Source organism: Suncus etruscus, chromosome 15 (genome assembly GCF_024139225.1).
Source record: "Suncus etruscus isolate mSunEtr1 chromosome 15, mSunEtr1.pri.cur, whole genome shotgun sequence".
Taxonomy (NCBI): domain Eukaryota; kingdom Metazoa; phylum Chordata; class Mammalia; order Eulipotyphla; family Soricidae; genus Suncus; species Suncus etruscus.
Genome location: NC_064862.1, coordinates 50,973,874 through 50,995,423, shown reverse-complemented (window position 1 = coordinate 50,995,423; position 21,550 = coordinate 50,973,874). Strand labels below are relative to the sequence as shown.

Genomic DNA, 21,550 nt, shown 5'->3' with positions numbered 1-21,550 from the left:
CTGCAAAGCCAATGCTCTTCTTGCTGTGCTATTTCTCTGGCTCTGATACAAGCTCTTTAACACAATAGTTTCTTAAAGAAAAAAGATTGGGTGTGGGTGCCCCTGCCTGCAGGGACACCAATTAAGATGTGGTTATTCTTTCTTGGAGGGAGATCGCGCATACACAAAGACACAAAGACAGACACGGAGACAGACAAGAGTGGGAAAAGGATTCCAGATCCAAATCCAATTCCGTTTATTGAAACTCAAGGCCCAGCTTATATACTTTTGCGGGCATAGTTCCACTCGTAAATATATCAATAGGGGATAGATACATTGAACAGGCCAGATTGTCCAGGTAACAGGACTCATAGGCGAGTGGGACGGAATGTACAGATAATGAGATCCATCTCCATCAGGCCGGGGTGCACTGATAATGGAACCCATCTCAGGCAGGTCAGAATGTACAGATAATGGGGACCTCATAATGGGACTCATTTTCCCATGACCAAAATTCTGTGCCTTCTTTGTTTCTGTACAAGACTTAAATCTTAGATGTTTACATTTATTTCTCTCTGCTTTTAACAAAGTTCTGTGCTTGTCACAAGGCTCTGCTTTTTAGCTAAGTTTTCTGCCTGTTATAAGGGTTCCTGGCAATTGGGGGCTGAAACAATAGTACAGCGGTAGGTCCAGGACAGATGGTGGTTTGAGTCCCAGCATCCCAAATGGTCCCCCAAGCCAGGAGTGATTTCTGAGAGCATAGCCAGGAGTAACCCCTGTGTGTCACCGGGTGTGGCCCAAAAAATGGAAGAAAAAAAAGGATTAAGATTTAGACTTTGATGTGGAGAGTTAAAACCCAAAGATCAAAAGGTTTTAAAACGTTTTTTTTTTTTTTTTTTTTTTGGAGGGTGCACACCTCGCTGTTTTCAGGGCTTAGGGCTCTGTGCTCAAGGATAAGACCTGGTAGGGTTCTGGGACCATCCCTATGGAATGCCAGGGATCAATTCCGGATCAGCTGCGCACAAGGCAGGTGCCCTTCTCACTGTGCTATTGATCCTTCTCTCATTTTAAAACTTTATTAAATAATATTGCAGGACGCAGTGAAGTAGATGCCCAATTATCTTTTTATTCAGGACTCCAGGCCGACAGAAACTCATATAGTTTGTTTTGGGGCCACAGCAGAGGTGCTCAGGACATAGTCCTGGCTCTGTGCTCAGGGATCATTCCAGGCAGGGCTCAGGGATCTAACTGTATGTGGTACCAGGAATGGAATTGGGATGAGTGAAGTAAAAAGACAGGTAGGTACATTAACCACTGTACTATGACTCAGACCCAGATGATATGGTTTGAATTGTGTAGAAAATAAAATATATATATGTGTGACCAGGGAGAAGCTTGGATCCTTAGCACCACAAGGCTCTAGAACACGAACCAACTGTGAGACCCCCCCCCCCATTGACCTCACTGACCTCCCTGCACATCAGGCCTTGACAGTTCTTCTATGCTGAGAGGTGTCCAGATTGGCCCATGAGCATTTTTGGGGAGGCGCCTATAAAAGAGAGGTAGCTCCATCTTCCCAAGGGTAGGAGGGAGCTTTTGATAAGACCCAGTCAATGTTCTTTGGCAGGCTGTCCTGAAGGGAAAGAAGAGCCTTTCACAACCTGTTATCAGCAAGTGGACCAAAGTCCAAGAAAACTTTAGCAGATGAAAGGTCTCATTTTATATAAGTGCCCTATTTTAATATTAAAGTTTAATTTAAAGAGCACTTAAAATTTATTCAGTCTTGGATTTCTTTTTTTTTTTGGTGGGGTTACTGGTGTTTTTTGGGCCCAGCAGTATCCAGGGGCTATTCCTTCCTGGCTTTGGGGCTTTTATGATACTTGGCAAGTCCCTTAATCCCTGGCCCAAATGTATTTAATATTTTTAAAAATAAAAAAAAATTGGGGAGTGGTCGGAGAGATAGCATGGAGGTAAGGCATTTGCCTTGCATGCAGAAGGTTGGTGGTTTGAATCCCAGTATCCCATATGGTCCCCCGAGCCTGCCAGCGATTTCTGAGCATAGAACCAGGAGTAACCCCTGAGTGCTTGTGGGTATGACCCAAACCTCCCCCAAAAATAGGGGGTCAAACCTAGTGATTCTCAGGAGTCACTCTGGGGACCATATGGAATGCCGAGTATCAAACCTGGGTCAGCTGTGTGCAAAACAAATTCCCTACCTGCTGTGCTATGCTCCGTCCCCCCTTTTTGGGGGTTAGGGCTCCAGCCCCCATTTGACTTTAATGATCATGTTTGGATCATCCACAAAGACTGAGATATTGGGGGAGCACTTGATTTGCATACAGCTGACCTGTATTCAGTCCCGGGCATACCATATGGTTCCCTGAGCATAGGAGCGACTCCTGTGTGCAGAGCCAGGAGTAAGCCATGAGCACCACTGGGTGTGACCAAAAACAAAATCAAAACAAAAATTTGTCTTCGACAGAGTCATCCTCCTGAGTTCTTTTCCTTTCTTTATATGTTATTTTCCTTTATATATATTTTATTTTCTATGTTCTTTGTTTTGGAGCTACCCATGGCATTACTTGGGAGGCCCTGCAATGTGGGGGTCAAACGCAGGATCCCACATGCAAGGCAGTAACTCTAGCCATTGGCTTTTGGGCCACATGCAGCAATGCTCAGAGCTTACTCCTTGCTCTGTGCTCAAGAATTACTCCTGGCAGTACTCAGGAGACCCAATCAAACCCAAGTCAGCCTCATGCAAAGCAAATGCCCTTCCCACTGTATTATCACTGTTTCTATATTTCTTTTTTTTTTTTTTTTTTTTTTTTTTTGTGGTTTTTGGGTCACACCCGGCAGTGCTCAGGGGTTATTCCTGGCTCCAGGCTCAGAAATTGCTCCTGGCAGGCACGGGGGACCATATGGGACGCTGGGATTTGAACCGATGACCTCCTGCATGAAAGGCAAACATCTTACCTCCATGCTATCTCTCCAGCCCCTGTTTCTATATTTCTAAGACATTTAAGTACCCTTAATTTATACCAAATGCTCAAATGCAGTTCAATTTAACAAGTTCTTTGCAAAGTAATTTTGTAGTCCCATCTGGCTGTAGGCAATAATTCCCATATATGCATAGGCATACAACAAGCAGGCAGACAGTCAAGAGACCTCACAACTTCATTTTAGGTACAAAATTTTTTTGAGGTAATAGTGGAGTACAAATGGTTTCTTTTAGGTGCTTCATATATCTTTAGTTTTCACTAGTGTTTGATGTGAACTTTCAGGAAAGCATCTTTTTAAAAAAAAAAAAAGTTGGGGGGGGTTGGGTCACACCTGGAGGCACTCAGGTTACTCCTGGCTCTGTGCTCAGAAATCATTCTTGGCAGGCTCAGGGAACCATATAGGATGCCAGGAATCAAACCGGGTCTGTGTACAAGGTAAGTGGCCTTTGTCTGTTTATGCCAAACCTCACACTGGACCACCAGTTCTGGCTGACAGTTTCTGCTCTGAAACTTACCACTGGGAGACTGGAAGCAGATAGATCCAGCTGATGTCACATAGGCTCAGAGGATAGGCCTTCTGCACAATTCTCTTCACTCAGAGGTTGGGAAAGAATCAAGGATGTCTTTCCATCAGTTATGTGCTAAAGTGAAGATTCGGGCTGGTCTCTGTAGGGCTCTGTGGAACTCTGTGGAAATGTCTACTCGTCTATGTGGACTTGCCTTATTGGAAAGTGACTTAGGTTAGTTTGTGGATGGAGTTTAGAACCAGAGGAATATACTTAGGGATTTTAGAAATGGGGGAAAAAAACCAAAAAACTCCAGGGGGATTTTGGGTACTATTTTGGGTATTTTTACTACATTTTTCTTTGTCGCTGAAGTCTCCAGAGTTTTCCTTTGGATCCCTGGATAGCTGCTCCCAACCCTCAGAGTTAAAAACAATGTCCAGGGGCCCGAATAGCACAGTGAATGACCTGGGGGTTCGATCCCTGGCATCCCATATGGTGCCCTGAGTCTGTCAGGAGTGATTACTGAGTGCAGAGCCAGGAGTATCCCCTGAGCATCACCATGTAGGGTCCCCAAACCAACAACAACAATAACAACAACAACAACAACAAAAAAAAAAAACCTTTCACCTAGTAAATGGAAATCTAGTAAATGAAGCGATTGCTGATGGCATGATTCCTAGTGAAACAGCATTTCTGAATCAGAGTGATGAAGAACTGTACCAAATGGATGGGTTCGAGATGTAGAATGGAGTAGGGGAAGAGAAGCCAGTTTCAGGTTATGGCCCTGCCTGTTTCTTTAGGGTACAGAGGGGTCTACTCAGCATATTACCTCATTACTGGCTATTAGGAAATTTCAGCTTACTGAGTTAAAAGCTCCATTAAAGAGAGATGTTGAAACTGCAATTAAGTAACTTATTAACTCTTGATTTGCTGATGTGAAACTTAATACAAGTGACTTCATTTTTGGGTCTGTTGTCTTTTTCTAATGGTATGTTCTTGGCAGTAATTGGGAAGCACTGGAAAAAAGGTTTTTGAATATTATTACTTATTTGGGGGGGGGGCTACTTCTCTGTTGTGCTCAGGAATCATACCTGGAGATGCTCAGGGTATCATATGGGATGCCGGACATTAAACCTAAGTCGGCTGCTTACAAGGGCGACTTTCTCAGAATATATTGTTTCTAGCTTCGTTTTTGAGTTTTTGAGGTGTAGTTCGTTGAAAATAAAGAACATAGTGTAGGTGTGCCTGGAAAAGTTTTGCTAAAAATTCTGACTAAATGACGTTCAATCAATCAGATGTTATAATCTTCAAATTCCCTTGGGAGATAAATTGTCAGGTTCCATTTAAAGAGTGCATTCTGTTTGAATATGTAATTTTACAGTTGAAATGTGACAAACCTTTACGGATAACACAAATGAAATAAAAATAGTAGTTCTCTTGTAAAATCATCTGAGGAAAAGTGCTGGTACATTTAGCAATATATATTTTTGAATAATGAAAATGGAATCCACTTTGTTTTTATTTATTTATTTTGGGTTTTGGGCCATACCCAGTAGGGCTCAGGGGTTATTTCTGGCTCTGCACTCAGGAATTACCCCTGGAAGTGCTGGGTGGGGGGACTATATGGGATGTCAGGGACGCAAGGCAAATGCTCTCCCCACTGTACTGGCTCCTACTTTGTGTTTTTAAATGAATTAACCTCAAATTTATTTTTAATTTTTCTTTCTTTGCCAGCAGATCAACTCTTTGAATCCTCCCTCAATTTGTACCAAGTGCAAGTTGACTGTTTTTCAGGAATACCAAAAAAAAAAAAAAAAAAAAAAAAAAAAAGAAGAGCTGGGAAGAGGGCACTTACCTGACATTTTTGAGGCCCCCTGACTCTGATCCCCATCACTCAGGTTTTCTACCCCACCATAATGGGCTGTAGTCCAATTAAATCACTGCAAATTCTAAGTTCTCCAGCATTGAGTGTAGGGCGTCCATATGTCCCTTCTCCAAAGTCCCCAGTTTCCCTACTGCCTCTCAGCCCGCCTCCTTGACAGGCATTTTTTCTATTTTTGTTTGTTTGTTTGTTTTGTTTTTTGGTTTTGTTTTTTGGGCCACACCTGGCGGTGCTTAAGGGTTATTCCTGGCTATCTGCTCAGAAATAGCTCCTGGCAGGCACTGGGGACCATATGGGACGTGGGGATTCGAACCAACCACCTTAGGTCCTGGATCGGCTGCTTGCAAGGCAAACTATTTTTCTTTTTTCCTCTTCAACACTGTGCTTTACTATTACTGGTAGGGAATTATGCCTGTCACTTTACTTCCTTTTAACTCCCACCCTCCTGAAGTTCCCCTACCTTTGGTCCTTGTAGGGGCCCCTTCTCTGACTTTCTCTTTCCCCTACTGGTAAAATTCCCACTAATCCCTGTTTTTATTGCCTTTGGGCATAAATTTCTCTCCTGTTTCCTTAGATAAGGAAGCCTGTGCCCTTTTTGTTAAGGAGTATAATTCCAATCTCAGTATCCCCAGATTCCTAACCTCCCTCCCCCCTAGTGTTCTTCCATATTTTTATACCTACATTTCAGCCCCTGCCTGTGTACTGGTCCTAGATGTAATCAAGGTTGTAGCCCTAAGTTTCGACCTTTCAACACTTGAGGAGCATTGTGGGCTAGTGGCTGAAATATTGCTTTATGTTAAGGCTTGCTGCTTGTTTTAGGAAGGCACATCTTCCTAAATTTCTCTTTGGGAGGTTTTTTGTTTTGTTTTGTTTTGTTTTGTTTCTGCGTTCAGGGGTTACTCATGGCTCTGTCCTCTGAAATCACTCCCGGCAGGCTAAGCTGGGGACCCATTCTAGGTCGACCACATGCAAGGCAAACATTCTTTCTGCTGTGCTATTGCTCTGGCCCCCTCTTTGGGGAATATCTTATATCCTGCCCTTTTTTTATTCCCTCCAGTTTTAATGTACATTGAGATGAAGGGAATGCATTTTATTTTGCTTGGGACTATGAGGCATGCTTTGCTCAGCTGAGGGTTGGCCACATGTGAGTCAAGTGCTTACCCTTATGTTATGTTTCCAGCCTTGGGAAGGTATTTTTAAAGGATGTGCAGGGAAGGGCACAGTCCCCATGGTGTTGAGACAGCTGGTCCCCCAAAGGCTATGCAAAACTTCTTGAAGTGGTATTTATGCAGTACACTTCTGTTAGGGTTTAAAATTAACTGAGAAAAATCATAAAGACATCTTATTTCTGTTATTTTTGTCCCAAGGAATCTTTATCCATGAGATGAAGAGAGATTTATAAAATAAAGCCAGATTCAATAAAAGAAAGTAGTTGAAAAATATTTTTTTGTAGGATAAAAATTTTACACAATTAAAACTTCATGCATGCAAGGTGTGTTCTAGCACTTACATACATCCCCAGCTTAGAATCAGTGATTGCACAGTGGAGAGGTTATTGTCCCTAGCATTCTGAATGGTCCTCTGAGCACTACCAGGAGTGATTCTCTTTTTTTCTTCTTTCTTTTGTTAGTTTTTGGGCCACACCCGGCAGTGCTTAGGGGTTACTCTGACTCTGTGCACAGAAATTGACCCTGGCAGAGTTGGGGTCCTTATGAAATGCCGGGAATCGAACCACCATTTGTTTTGGGTTGGCTGCATGCAAGGCAGATATCCTACTACTGTGCTATATCTCTGGCTCCTACGAGTAATTCCTGAGTGCAGAGCTAGTAGTAAGCCCTTTAGCATCGCCAGGTGTGGCCCCCAAACAAAAGAAAGAAATTTGGTGGCTGAGCACAGCAGGTAGCACTGTGGGACTCAGGGAACCAACCATATAAGTTGCTGGGAATTGAATTTGTTTGGCTCCACTCTATTTTCTTTATTACTTCTCAGGCTTCCTACACTTGTTAGATTTGGAGAGGACTTTGGCTGTTATTCTGGCCTTGGAGATGGGTACGTCCGCATCATTAGTTATGTTGTTTGGAGGTAGTTACCTTCTTGTCCTTTATAGCTGCAGGCTGACCGCATGAATCAGGTAGATGAAATACTTTACTGTTTTCCAGATTCAAATTACTCTGACCTGGGTACCTTGATTCAGCTCTTGAAATTGTAGGTTAAAATTTTTCTATTGACTTTTCTTATGTGAAAAGAACTATTTTCAAAGAAATATCTTTCTGTTTTGTTTTGGAGGCACTATGCTCAGGGATCTTGCCTGGAGGGGCAGGCTCAGATGTGGGGATTGAATTTATGTTGGCTGCATGCAGGGCAAGCTCATTCCCCGCTGTCCAATCTCTCCAGCCCCTGGAATCAGTATCTTTAAAAGGTGATCAGAAGAGTCACGAAGAGCTAACCGCATGCAGGTGTGCGTAGCGGCAGCCTGAATGGAAGAGACAGTAGGGAAAGGTTAGAAAGAGTATGAAGGGGCCGGAGAGATAGCATGGAGATAAGGTGTTTGCCTTGCAATCAGAAGGTTGGTAGTTCAACCCCATATGGTCCCCTGAGTCTGCCAAGAGTGATTTCTGAGCATAGAGCCAGGAGAAACCCCTGAGCATTGCTAGGTGTGACCCTAAAAAAGAAAAGAAAAGGAAGGAAGGAAGGAAGGAAGGAAGGAAGGAAGGAAGGAAGGAAGGAAGGAAGGAAGGAAGGAAGGAAGGAAGGAAGGAAAAGAAGGAAGGAAGGAAGGAAAAGAAGGAAGGAAGGAAGGAAGGAAGGAAGGAAGGAAGGAAGGAAGGAAAAGAAGGAAGGAAGGAAGGAGCTGTAAATAAAAAATCATGATTTAACCGGGAAAGCCCATGTTTTGCTTCGGGGAGAAACCCCTGAGCATTGCTGGGTGTGACCCTAAAAAAGAAAAGGAAGTAAGAAAGGAAGGAGCTGTAAATAAAAAAATCAATGATTTAACTGGGAAAGCCCATGTTTTGCTTTGGGGAGAAACCCCTGAGCATTGCTGGGTGTGACCCTGAAAAAGAAAAGGAAGGAAGGAAGGAGCTGTAAGGAAGGAAAGAAGGAAGGAAGGAATGAAGGAAGGAAGGGAGGAAGGAAGGAAGGAATAAAGGAAGGAGCTGTAAATAAAAAATCATGATTTAACCGGGAAAGCCCATGTTTTGCTTCGGGGCCATACCAGCAATGTTCAGGGATCACTCCTGGTGGGGCTCAGGGGACATATACTGTGCTGGGCATCCAAATGGGGTCATTACATGCCAGGCCAGTTCCTTTTCTCCTGAACTCTCCACCCTGGGAAACCACACCTTTACCTCTTGAAACCGAGAGAGCCATCACCCTAAATTCTTTATGCCAAAATAGTATTTTCTGTCTTTACCTGCTGAGATGAACTGTTACCTAAGAAAATTAAAAAGATGATGCCAAAGTGATGATAATACAGCGGTAGAGCATTTGCCTTGCACACAGCTGACCCAAGATGGACCTGAATTTGATCCCTGGCATCCCATATGGTCCCTTGAGCCTGCCAGCAGTGACTTCTGAATGCAAAATTAGGAGTAAACCCTGAGTGCTGCTGGGTATGGCTCAAAAAAAAAAAAAAATGAAAAAGAGAAAACTTTGGGGGAAGTGTAGAGAGGTAAGTGAAGGAGCTGGACCACAGGCTTTGCATGCAGGAGGCCTGGGTTCAATCCTTAGTACCATGTGGTCCTTTGAGCACTGCCAGGAACAAATCCCAAGCATAGCAGAGAACACCCCTGATCACACTGGGTGTATACTCATCTCCAAAACACTTGCAAGTTGAACTTACCAGTTTTGAGTAATAACATTCAACATTCTCATTCCATTGGTCACTTCCCAGAAATCCTCTTTGAATGTTGTATGGCTTTAATTTTGCTCAGGCCTGGGGTCTGAGAAATAGCTCAGCTGTAAGGCATTTGTTTCTAGGACAAAAGGGGCTTCAAATCCCAATATCCCCCATGTCTGCCAGAAGCAATTTCTGAGTGCAGAGCCAGGAGTAGCCCTGAGTACCGCTGGGTATGACCCAAACCCCCCCCCCCAATTTTTTTTTTTTTTTTTTTTGCTCAGGCCTTACTCCTTTCTTTGCTCAGGGATCACGCCTGGTTGGAGCTCAGTGTACCATATGAGGTGCTGCAGAATGAACTCATGTTGACAATGTGCAAGGCCAGCACCTTACTATCTACCTAATGAATATTTGAATATTGCAGACTTATTTGTATTACCTAATGATAAGGAATTCACTATGTTTGTTAAGAACATAAAATTAAAAAATTTATTTTTAAAAACGTGACTGCTTGCTTGCTTGCTTGATTCTGGCTTTTGCACTCAGAAATCTGCCCCAGCAGGCTGGGGGACCATATGGAATGCTGGGAATTGAACCCAGTCCCTCCCGGGTCGGTCACATGCATGGCAAACACCCTATTACTTTGCTATCTCTCTGGCCCTAAAATTAGAATTTTTTAAATTTTTATTATTTAGTTTTGTTTTTTGACTACACACATCGGCATTCAGGGATTACTCCTGGCTCTGCACTCAGAAATTGCTCCTGGCAGGATCGGGGTGAGGGAGCATATGGAATATTGGGGATTGATCCCAGGTCCAGGACCTGGGTCAGCCTCATGCAAGGCAAATGCCCTACTGCTGTGCTATTGCTCCATAGAATTTTTTTTAAAGATTCATTATGAAAAATTTATTATGAAAAGTAGGAGTTACTAGAATATATTAAGCATGAGAAGAATACTTTTTCTTTTTTTTTTTTTTATAGGATCAAGTTTATTAGAGCTTTTAGGCTATACTTAACAGAGATGGCATATTTTTTTGAGGGGTGGCTGAGGGCTTTAGACAATGCTTAGAAACTATTTCTGGCTCTGTGTTTGCAGACCATGCAGGGCTGGGGATTGAACTCTGGGCTCCAGACTCTCTTCTCTGACTCTGTGGTCCTTGGAGATACAATTTAAGATTAATATTAGAGTGTGATAATAGCAGAGTAATGTTTATGCTATGACAGTAGATATACAGATTATTTTATTAGAATTAAGTAATCTTTATGCTATGTGACAATTCTACTTTATTAGAATTAAGTTTAATGTTCACAATGTCCTGAAAAACATGTAATTGGGTAATGAAAGAGAAGAGAGGCTGAGAAGCACCCAAGGTCAGGCAGTTGGTAGGGGTCAGACAGGGATCCAGGCTCCTCTTGTTTGGCTACTCAGTGTGACCCCCAGACCTGGAACAGATGGTGAAATCTGAGCACGTGGGGAGATGCGGGGACAGAAGAGATAGGCTGGGTTTGGCTTAGGTACTTGCCTCGCATGCAGCAGCTCATGGTTCTGGTTACAGAATTAGTGGATGGTCCAATCGCCATCCTTTTTCCTCAGTATCTGTAGGAGTGACCTCTGAGCACAGAGCCAGGAGTAAGCCATGTGGGGTGTGCCCCAACCCCTATACCCTACCCCCATGCATGGAAAACTTGAATCCTATCTCCACCCACCTCTTCAGAAGACTATCTTGCCTTTTCTTGAATTAACATCCTGCTTAATTCAGAGGGATAGTGAGGACCATACAGTGCAGGGGGTGGAACCGTGAGCTCCCTCCTGTACTCCCTGAACTGTATCTCCCATCCCAAGTGGCCCTTCCTGAGGCTGGAGCAGCAGTACAGTGGGGAGGGTAATTGCCTTGCATGCAGCCATTCTGGATCCCCTGATCTCACTAGAAGTGACTCCTGAGTGCAGAGCCAGAAGAAACCCCCGAACATTGGCCAGTGTGACCCAAAAACAAAAATCAACCAAAGAAACCATTTAGAGCCTCCTTTTACAGCCTGTACTCAAGAACAGGATCATGACGTGATTATAGTCATGGCTCTCTTTATTCTTTATAGGCATTTCCTTTCCTTCCTTCAGTCATTCCTTCTTATTCTCTTCCTTCCTTCTTTTCCTCCCTTCCTTCCTTCTGGGCTTCCACAGGCAAAGAAACAATAGTTCATCCACTCTCTCTTGCTTGGTATTTTCAGTTCTGTAATTTAGGACCAAGGGTTGGTTATCATTTGATACTATATATTCCCTTGTGGTCTTTTAGGTTATTGGAGGGGGGGCACTTACTCCTGGTTCTGTGCTTAGAGATCACACTTGGCCATGTTTGGGGGACCCTAAGTGGTGCTCAGGATGCAATGTTGGTCTGCAGCGTGCAAGCAAGCACCCTATCTGCTGTCTTCTCTCTCTCTGGTAGCCTCTTACCCTTGTTTCAAATATACTACTAGAGTAAAATGATCCACTATTTATTTTCATTCTAACTGAATTTTGCTGAAGATAAAAGGGTTTATATAGGGCTGGTTGGGTACTTGGGAAAGTTAAATATTTTTTAAAAAGTGGGTTCTGCAAAAATAAAAAAAATAAAAATAAAAAAGAGGGCCAGAGCCATAACACAACTGTAAGGCATTTGCCTTGCACGTGGCCAACATAGGATGGACCCTGGTTCAAATCCTGGCATCCCATATGGTCCCTAGAGCCTGCCAGGAGTGACTTCTGAGAGTAGAGCCAGGAGTAACCCTGAGCGCTGCCTGTTGTGACCCAAAAACAAACAAAACAAACAAACAAACAAACAAAAGAAGTGGGTTCTGGGGAGAAAGGGCCCCTGAAATCATGGTTTGCTGAATCCCCAGGGAAGGTTGTCTGGTCCTGGGAAAGCTCAGAGATAAAACTTGTCAAATAGTAGCTGGGGGCAGGGATGGCCTGTCCTCCTCCAGGAATTTGGGGGGGGGGGAAGATCCTGATCTTTGCCCTTTTTTTTTTTTTATCACTAACTGGGCCTTGAATGTTAAACACACTGATAACCTAAGGGTCTGGGACTCTAACAAAAGGGCATACCTGTGGAGGTCAAGCCTGCTTGCTCAACCCAGAGCCTGCCTGCTACCCAGCTCATGGCTTAATATTTCACTTAACACAGCTTTCCCGAAGTAAAAAAAAAACAACAACAAACAAACTATAAGAGACATTGCATTGTTTTTATATTAACCGTTTTTCATTGTGGCTACTAAAATGTCAGGCAGAAAGACGAAATTCAGTCTAGTGAAAACGTGGACATTTATGTAAAAATACCTGCCTTGGCTTCCCATTTTAGCCAAGTGAAATGAACTGAAATGAAAGATTACTAGTCTCAGCCCAGGCGCTCAGGATCACAATCATGATTCCATATTGTCAGGAAATGTTAAATAATAAATAAATAATAACAGGCCATAAAAGGGAAGCTGGTGAAAGCTATTGAGGTCATCAATCTAGTAACCCAGGGAATTTGCCTTGTGTTTAGTGGTTCCAAGTTAGCTTCTTACCTTTACCTACCCCCTCCCCAGATGATTTTGTTTGTTTGTTTTTTGGGTCACACCCTGCAGTACTCAGGGGTTCCTCCTGGCTCCACGCTCAGAAATCACTCCTGGCAGGCTTGGGGGACCATAAGGGATGGCAGGATTTGAACCACCGTCCTTCTGCATGCAAGGCAAAACGCCTTACCTTCATTCTATCTCTCCGGCTCTCCCCCAGATGATTTTTGTGGGGGTCATTAATACTTCCAAAAGTTCCCCTGTGGCAGGAGTAGCATCACCTCCCTGCAAACTCCAGAAAAGCAAGAATCATCAGGCAGTGGGAGTGGACTGGGCTGGCCTCTATGTTTCCTCCAACTTGGTTGTTGAACCCAGAATACCCTCCCACCCCGGTTTGGCTTGCATTTACCCGGACCACACCTGGGAACAGCATCAGCCCCCCAGTGCCCGGGGCCTCCCCGCACCAGATCCTGTTGCACAAAGTTATGCACCGAGCCCCAGGCCGGACGGCACCCCTCAGCCCCGAGTCAGGAACAAGTTTTAGGAGGAGTGGGGGCCCGTCCACAGGCCCAGGGAACAGCGACCTGCGGCCGCCCAGGTAGACAGGCGGCCACGTGACTCGCGAGCCGCGGCCGGCTGGGGGGCGGCCATGTTTGAGACGGGCACCTCACCTCCTGCCCCCGCGGGCGCCCGGGTGAAGGTAAAGTGCCGCTACCCGCACTCAAGATGGCCCCTGGGCCCGCCGCTCCCGGGGCCGCTGGCTCGGGGCGGAGCGCCCGCCCCCTCGGGGGCGCGGCCAATCAGCGCGCGGGACCGCTGGGCGGGGCCCGCCCGCGCGGGGTGTGTGAGGACGCGCTCGGGGCCGGGGCAGACAGGCGGCGCGGCCGTGACTGGTCCTGCCTGCTGCTGCCGCCGCTGGCCGTGCGGACGCCGAGCATCGTGCACGGGCCGGGCAGGTGAAGCCATGACGTCGGTCAGGTAATGGGGGATCCGGAGCCGGCTGTCTCGTCCGTCCTCGCCCCTGGTCTTGCAGCTTCTGTCGTGCACCCCCGCGCCCCTCTGGTGCACCTTTCCTTTGCACTTTGCATTTGCTTGTTCTTGCTACCCTCTGAAGTTTTGGGGTTTTTTTTGGGGGGGTGGGGGGGAGTCCGTTCTGACCCTCATCCAGACCTAGTTAGTGGTGCATGCAGTGCTTCTCTTGAGGGTGGGGGCTGGGGTTGCCGGAGCTCTCTTTTTTTCCTCCTAGGGTGACCCAGGGCCCCGGGGAGCGTGGTGTGCCCAGTACGTGTGTGTGTGTGTGTGTGTGTGTGTGTGTGTGTGTGTGTCCGTCCGTCCCTACCAGCGTGTCATGCCTTTCACAGAACTTACCTGGTGGTGGCCGTGAGCAGACCCGTTTGCAAAGCGTACCCCTTCTCTGGTCTAGGTAGATTGGTCCTGAGTTGTGAAATAGCGCCAGCAGCTGTGGGCTAAGGGCATGAGCGAGCCCTTTGCTGCCCAGACGTACCATCTGTTTACTTGCTGTTTGTGGGAGCCTGAGTCCAGGGAGACTCGAGGAGGAGGAGATATACATAGTTAAGCAAAGAGCTAGGGGCTTCCCTCAGCGTCCAGGGGCGGCCGAAAAACGGGCCCGTCCACTCGGCCAGTTTTCCCTTGATCGAATGTTTGACTTCGGGTTCTGACTTGCCTCTTAAAGTGGCTTGGCCTGAATGAGCTGTCCCTGAGAATCGTTTCTATGCAAATGAAAGGAATAAGTTCTGTTTGGGGTCCTTAGTTTCTCAAAGCACAATGATTGAACAGGTTCTTGTTTGGCTCTGCACCCAGGAATTACCCTTTGGTGGTGCGGGGGAGTTGGGGGGCACCATATGGGATGCTGGGGATCAACAAACCAGAGTTGGCCATGTGCACAGTAAATTCCCTACCGCTGTGTTATTGCTTTGGCCCCTATAAAGGTAATTTTGGCTGCATAGTGAGAAAACCAAGCCCTCAGGTAAGATAAAGTAAATTGCAATTGTGCTCATTTGGATGCAGTTTGTCTTCAGTTGCATAACTCTAGACTGACACCAACTAAGAGTAATTAGCTCATCATGCAGCAGGAGAAATTCAGGTGTTGAACCTTGAGGCAAACCTAGGAAGGGCTCATAAGATTCAGACATTTTAATTTTAATTTTTAATTAAATTTAATTTTTAGGGCGCCTTGAGATATTTTCTTTGCATGCATCAAATCCCGGGTCCATTTCCAGCCAACTCCATTTGGTCCCCTGGGCACCACCAGGAGAGATCCCTGATCTCTGTCCAATGTGGCCCAAAACAAAATAAATTCTTTGGTTTGGTTTTTGGGTCAATCCCATGGGACTCTGTGATGATTGGGGTGAAGCTGAGGTGTGTCCCATGCCAACACATCTTTGGTATGATCTGTTCTTTCTCTCCTGCCCCAGGTCTGTTTTTCCAAGCTAACAATTTACCATGAATTAGGGTTTTACTATTACACTAGTTAATCCCCCTCCTACTTCCACTTTCATCAGCACAGCCTGCTGTTAATTAGGTGTGTGGGCCAAATTCTTTCTATGTTATGTTAAGAAACAGTTCTTGAAAAAAAAAAAAAAAACAGTTCTTGGGGGCTGGTAGTAGTACAACAGGGAGGTCTTTTGTCTTGCACAAGCCAACCCAAGTTCAATCCCGGGAATCTCACAGGGTCCTCTGAGCCCTCCAGGAGTAATTTGGTTTGTTTCAAAAGCAAAAACAAACAAACAAACAAAAATCATTTCCTGGTGCAGATTCAGGGATATGCCTTGTATCCTGCACCTCCCTGAGCATTCCTTGGGGTCACTCCTGAGCACAGAACCAGAAATAGCTCTTTGTGACACTGTGTATGACACCCCCTTTCTGCCCAAGAAAAGAAAGCAGCATTTCTCTGTCTGTTTTTGGGCCACACCAGCCATGCTCTGCATTCAGGAATGCTCCTGGTGGTGCTGGGAGGCCCTCTGGGGTGCTGGGATTGAACCCAATTCAGATACATGCAAGGCAAGCACCCATCCCTACTATATTATTACTCCTGCCACAGGAATCAGCTTTTTATTTATTAGACCTTTTTTTGGGGGGGAGTGGGCACACCTGGCGATGCTCAGGGGTTACTCCTGGCTATTCAGAAATAGGTCCTGGCAGGCACGGGGGACCATATGGAACGCCGGGATTCGAACCAACCACCTTAGGTCCTGGATCAGCTGCTTGCCGGCCTCCAGACATTTTTTTTTTTTTAAATAAGTCTTATAGGGGCTCACTTTTTTAAATTACAAATTGGTTTTGTTGGGGCCGAAAAGATGCATGGAGGTGGTGCGTTTGCCTTGCATGCAAAAGCATGGTGGTTCGAATCTCGGCATCCCATATGGCCCCCCGTGCCTGCCAGGAGCGATTTCTGAGCATAGAGCCAGGAGTAACCCCTGAGTACTGCCGGGTGTGTCCCAAAAACCACACACACAAAAAAGTTGGTTTTGTTGTTTTTGGATCACACTTGTTGGGACACACAAGGCAAACCATCAAACTTGCTCCTGCTCTCTGTGGGCTCACTTTTAATCAACTATGGTTTTCCTACTGACCTAAGGCTTTTCCAGCTTAGTAAATGACAGCAGAATTTACATCTTTTAATGTAGATTTTCAGGACTGGTTGTCTTCAAAGTACTAATTTTAAAGGATGATACCAGATTAACTTGATTGTTTGGAAAGGATAAATAGCTGCTAGGAAAAGTTACGTTTACTCTATTCCTCCACTTTTGCGTGTCGAAGTTACTAGAACCATACAGATGGGACACTTGTTTTGCATGTGACAAAGCCTGGTTTGATTCCTGAGCCCTGGCAGGAGTGATTCCTGACTGAGCACAGAACCAGGGGTATTTGCTCCTTTCACTGTCACCAGGTATTTTATAGTCTCTCTCTTTCCTATCAGGTAATTTAGTCTCTTTCTCATATTAATGTTCATGAGGATTAATGCAAAGCAAAGATATTATAGATATTTGCCATAAGACTTGACAACTTTTGTCCACATTTTCCAGGAAACTGAAATTGCATCTTGTGTCTATGAGAACTCTGTGCCCCTTGGGATGACTATTATTTAATGTAATCAGAACATTCCTTTAGTTCTCACTCCATTCTGTGCCTGGTCATCTTTGGCCAGGAGAGTGAGCCAGGTCACAAGTTATCAACATCTGATTTCATGTCCAGTGTTTTTAACATGACACTTAAATTGTTGCTAAATATAGTAACCCATGGCTCTTTATGCAGTGACTCCCAAAGGATGTTAGATTGGAACCCAATTAGGACCTTTGATCAGCTTACCTGAGTTTTGAGGGTCTGTTTCTAACTCATTGATCTTTATTTTTTCCTCTCTTTTTCTTCCAGATATTTTTTTTAGTGACATATTGTCTGATGAAGTTGTTAAAATGTATTTCACAGACTTGTTGGGTAGGCTAACATTGTAGCCCCATTATATTGAAGCTTTGAAACATTAGAGATTCCTAAATAATTGAATGAGAAAGAGGAATAAGGAGAATGAGTGAGTAAGTTAAAGTTTCCTAGCCACAGACATCTTGTGCTCAGGGCTGACTCCTGGCTCTGCACACAGAGATTACTCCTGACAGTTGCTTAGAGGCGACAATATAGGATGTAAGGGATCAAACCCAGGCCAGCTACATGCAAGGTAAGCATGCCTTTCTCTTCAGCCCCCCTCCCCCAATAATATTTAAAGATCTTTGAATGAAATTGGCTGGGGATAACTGTCTTGGTAACTTTTATTGTTGCTCTTTATTTGTGAATCTATATCTATAGCCGCTAAAACCAGTTACCTTGGAAGAATAATATTTCCTTTTGTTCTGGTTAACAGATTCCAGCTTATCTTCCTTTGGGAAAGAATTTAGAATGTTGTAGTTGAGGTAACATGGTTGCACTAGCCATTCTGCTTATGATAAACAAAGTTACTTTCCTTCCAGCACCTGCAGAGTGACCAAACCTCCCCTTCCTCAATCCCTTCTCAGTCCCATTTGTCCTGAGGTCACTGGAATTCACTCCTTCCTATCCCCCAACCCACCCCAAACTTGGTGACCTCAGTTCTGTATTCAAAGACCAAGGATGTATTGTCATTAGTTACCATCTAAGGGAGACTGTTTTTTTTTTTTTTTGGTTTGTTTTTTTTGGCCACACCCATTTGATGCTCAGGGGTTACTCCTGGCTAAGGGCTCAGAAATCGCCCCTGGCTTGGGGGGACCGCGGTCCTTCCTTGGCTAGCGCTTGCAAGGCAGACACCTTACCTCTAACGTCACCTCGCCGGCCCCAAGACTTTTTTTTTTTAATTTTATTTTTTTGTGGGGAATAGGAAGGGGGTACCTGGTAGTACTCAGGGCTTATTCTTGGCTCAGAGCTCAGAGATCTCTCCTGGCCAGCTCAGGGGATGATGTGGTTCTAGGCTGCCTGCTCTTGGGGAAACACCCTCCCTGAAGTGCTGTTGCTCCAGCCCCATCTCTAACACAGGAACTTCACTCAGCATGTCTTGGCTAGTGAGTGCTTCACACTGGTGTCAGGAACCACTAAGGCACTGGCTCGAAGGTTACTAGGGCCACACCCAGACTGCTGAAAGGGAAGTACCAGGCTGCACCCTGTGTGGTACTCTTGGACAGGTGCTCCAGTTGCCTCCTGCATTGTCTTTTTTTTTTTTTTTTTTAAGCAGGCCTAGTAGGAAAAGTTGAGAGTTCAGTTAAAATTTAGATGGGAGAGGGAAGGGCTGGAGCCATAGCATAGTGGGGAGCATGTCTGCTTTGCACGTGGCAACCCGGGTTCGATGTATGGCATCCTGTATGTTCCCAGAGCCTGCCTGGAGTAACCTCTGAGTGCTGCTGGGAGTGGCCCAACAAAATAAAAACTCATGCGGGAGAGAAAATTGTAGACTTCGGACTCACTGGGAAAATGTGTTTGTTTGTTTCTTTTTTAATTTATTTTTCTTCCTTTATTCTGAATCTTGAGGACTAAAGTGAAATTAGGTGACACTAGAGCTTAAACTAGAATTTCAGTTTTGTGATTTCTGCTTTATGCACTATGTACCAAACAACCTCTGTTTCCAAATACCCCCTGTGACTTTTGCCTTGTTTTCTCAGCATCACTGTCTAGTCTGGTTTGGGGCATTGCCTTCTACTGGGATTGTTGCCAGGCCAGACCTCGGGAATGTGGTGGGCAGACTGGGCGAGTGTTGGCTGTTGAACTGAGGAGCCCTATTTTTCAGGGCAGATTTGGTCTCAAGACTATTCTGGGACCCGCCATCACAGTGGCCTCCATCATGATTCTAGAACCATTTCTGTGGGTGGGGTGACTCTGGAAAATTTGTGGGATTTCGGGATATTTTTCTCTCTTAACACTCAGGACTTTTTGAGGTACATCCAGCAGGACCTGCCAAGCCACTCAGAGGGAGAACATTCAGAGGGAGACAGAAAGCTGGCCAAGGTTGAAACTGCCTTTTCTTTGTGGAGTTATCATAAATGAAGCAAAATTTCAAGCCCCATTTCAGGACCTTGTGCCTTGCCCAAAAAAATGATCAATTCCAGCTCACTGCATTTGCTCGGGACTCTGGGATTCCTTAGCAAGGCCTATGAGCATCTCTTTAGAAGAAGAAGGAAATTTGTTTGATGAGACGTTTCAAGCTGTTAATGCTTATATTTATAAATAGGTCATCTTTGTTTGAAAAAAATGTTTGGGAACTCCATATCTTCCCAGTCACAGTATTGCTACATTAAGCAGAACTGTCAAAAGATAAAGGGGGGAGTCAAGTGATGAGTCTGGTGTTAACTCTTTTCTGTCATGTTAGCTAGAAATCTTGGCTCTTTACCTCGTCATATCAACTTGGGTTCAAATGACTCGTTTAATAAATGGTTGTAACAAAGCATTAAGTATTTTCAAATAGCAAAGCTGACATAACTAGAACACCACTCGTTGGTTTGCGCAAGGCATTGCTGGATCACTCCTGTAGTTCTGGTATAATTTCTACAATTCTGCTGTCATTCTAAAAAGTTCCCCATGTAGACAGTAAATTGTCTGGTCACCTACTTGTATGCTATAATAATTTGGGGGAGGGGATATTTTATTACTGAGATGGAATTCATGCATTGTGAGGATTTAAAGGCATAACAGCACATATTATAATGTTTGATAAACTCTAAGTTACTGTCTTAGTCCTTGTTATATCACATGTGCTCTTGAAAGTGGAATTTAAAAATGATTTTTATCTAATTTCAGGGGAACTTACCATTTAATGGCAGAGGGAGTTATCTCAGAAGTGTTTTACAAGAGAGGGGACTAGAGACCTAGTAAGTAGTTGGGGAGATGTTAGCTGTACAGGAGAGAAGGTGAAATGCCAATGTATTTGTGGGTTTTTTTTTTTGTTTTGTTTTGTTTTTGGTGGGGGTTTTGGGCCACACCCAGCAGCACTTAAGGGTTATTGCTGGCTCTGGGCTCAGAAATAGCCAGCTCCTGCCCCCTGCCCCAAGAATCTATTATAAAGAGGCCAGGGTTGGCCTAGCCTAGACTAAAGGACATAAATGTTTCCATTTTCAGTTCACAGAAATATGCCAATACTATTTTATTTTGTTTGTTTGTTTCTGGGCCACACCCAGGGGTGCTCGGGTTACTACTGGCTCTGCACTCAGAAATCACTCTTGGCAGGCTCAGGGGACCATATGAGATGCCAGGATTTGAACTCTGGTTAGCTACAGTCAAGACAAACATCCTACCACTGCTATAGCTCCAGCCCCAGCAAACACTATTTTATATATAGAAAAACCAAAAGTCTTCCGATTACTTACGACAACAGATGTATTTGTGTCAGCATCACCTACATGTCAAAATACAAAAGCTGCTGCCCCAGAAAGTTCTTTCTCATCTCTTGTCCTCCCTCCCTGCATCCATCCGTAGAATCATTCTAAAGCTTCATGTAAATGGAATGATAGCGAAAATACTGTTTCTGCCTGGTTACCTCTATTCAGCAGTCACTTTTTCCATACCTATTAGAGAATTGCTCGGTCATCCTCCATTACTTGGAAATTGTTCTGTTGATGGACTTGGGGTTGTTGCTTAAGTGTTGTTGTTGGGTTGTTTGTGTTTGTGTTGTGGGATTAAAAGCACAAATGTTCTTGTCTAAGGCTTTGTGTAGCCTGGGATAAATACATCAGGAACTGCTGTGCCCAATTTTATGTTTATTTAACTTTAGAAATCCCCCAGACTTTTATATTTAGTTTGTCTATTTGGCTTTAGAAATTTCCAACTATTTATAAAATGAGAAAATGAACACACTTTATATCCCTATCTTCCTATCAATAGGATTATTTTGTTTGGGGAGCCTTTAGAGGTGACCTTCTTAGGGCCCATGGATGTGCTTAGGACCACATCTGGCAATCCTGGGAAATTGTGCAGTGGTGTCAGTGTTGGGATGGAATTGAGGGCCTCATGCCTGCAACATATGTGCCAGCCCTGGAGAACTCTCCTCACTTTCACCCAGCAGTGTTTGGAGACTTCTAGTTATTTCACATTCTTTTTGTTTGCTTCTTATTTATTTGGGGGTGCCACAAAACCCTGTTTTGTGCTCAGGGTTACTCCTGGCTCTGCACTCAGGAATCACTCCTGACTGGGGGGTAGGGGGACGACTACATGCGATGCCGGGAATCAAACCTGTACATATAAGCCAAGCTCCCTCCCTGCTGTACTGTCTCTTGGCTCCTAATTCTCAACAATGATGAAGACATATTTTCATTTTGCCCTTTTGGTGGGTGTGCAGTTAGATTTCATTGTGGTT

General features: G+C 44.6%; 1 protein-coding gene across 2 annotated transcripts in view; it reads left to right on the top strand.

The window, feature by feature from the left end:
- Window positions 1-21,550, top strand: part of ADK (adenosine kinase) — a 402,848-nt gene that overhangs the window by 17,358 nt on the left and 363,940 nt on the right. The window contains exon 1 of one of the 2 annotated variants that reach the window (XM_049789188.1): window positions 13,594-13,707. The exons of the other annotated variant lie outside the window; for it this stretch is intronic. Within the exon in view, the coding sequence (XP_049645145.1) occupies window positions 13,694-13,707 (14 nt within the window). The 5' untranslated portion in view covers window positions 13,594-13,693. Of the gene's footprint in view, window positions 1-13,593; window positions 13,708-21,550 lie in introns of those variants that run through there. 2 annotated transcript variants of the gene reach the window in all.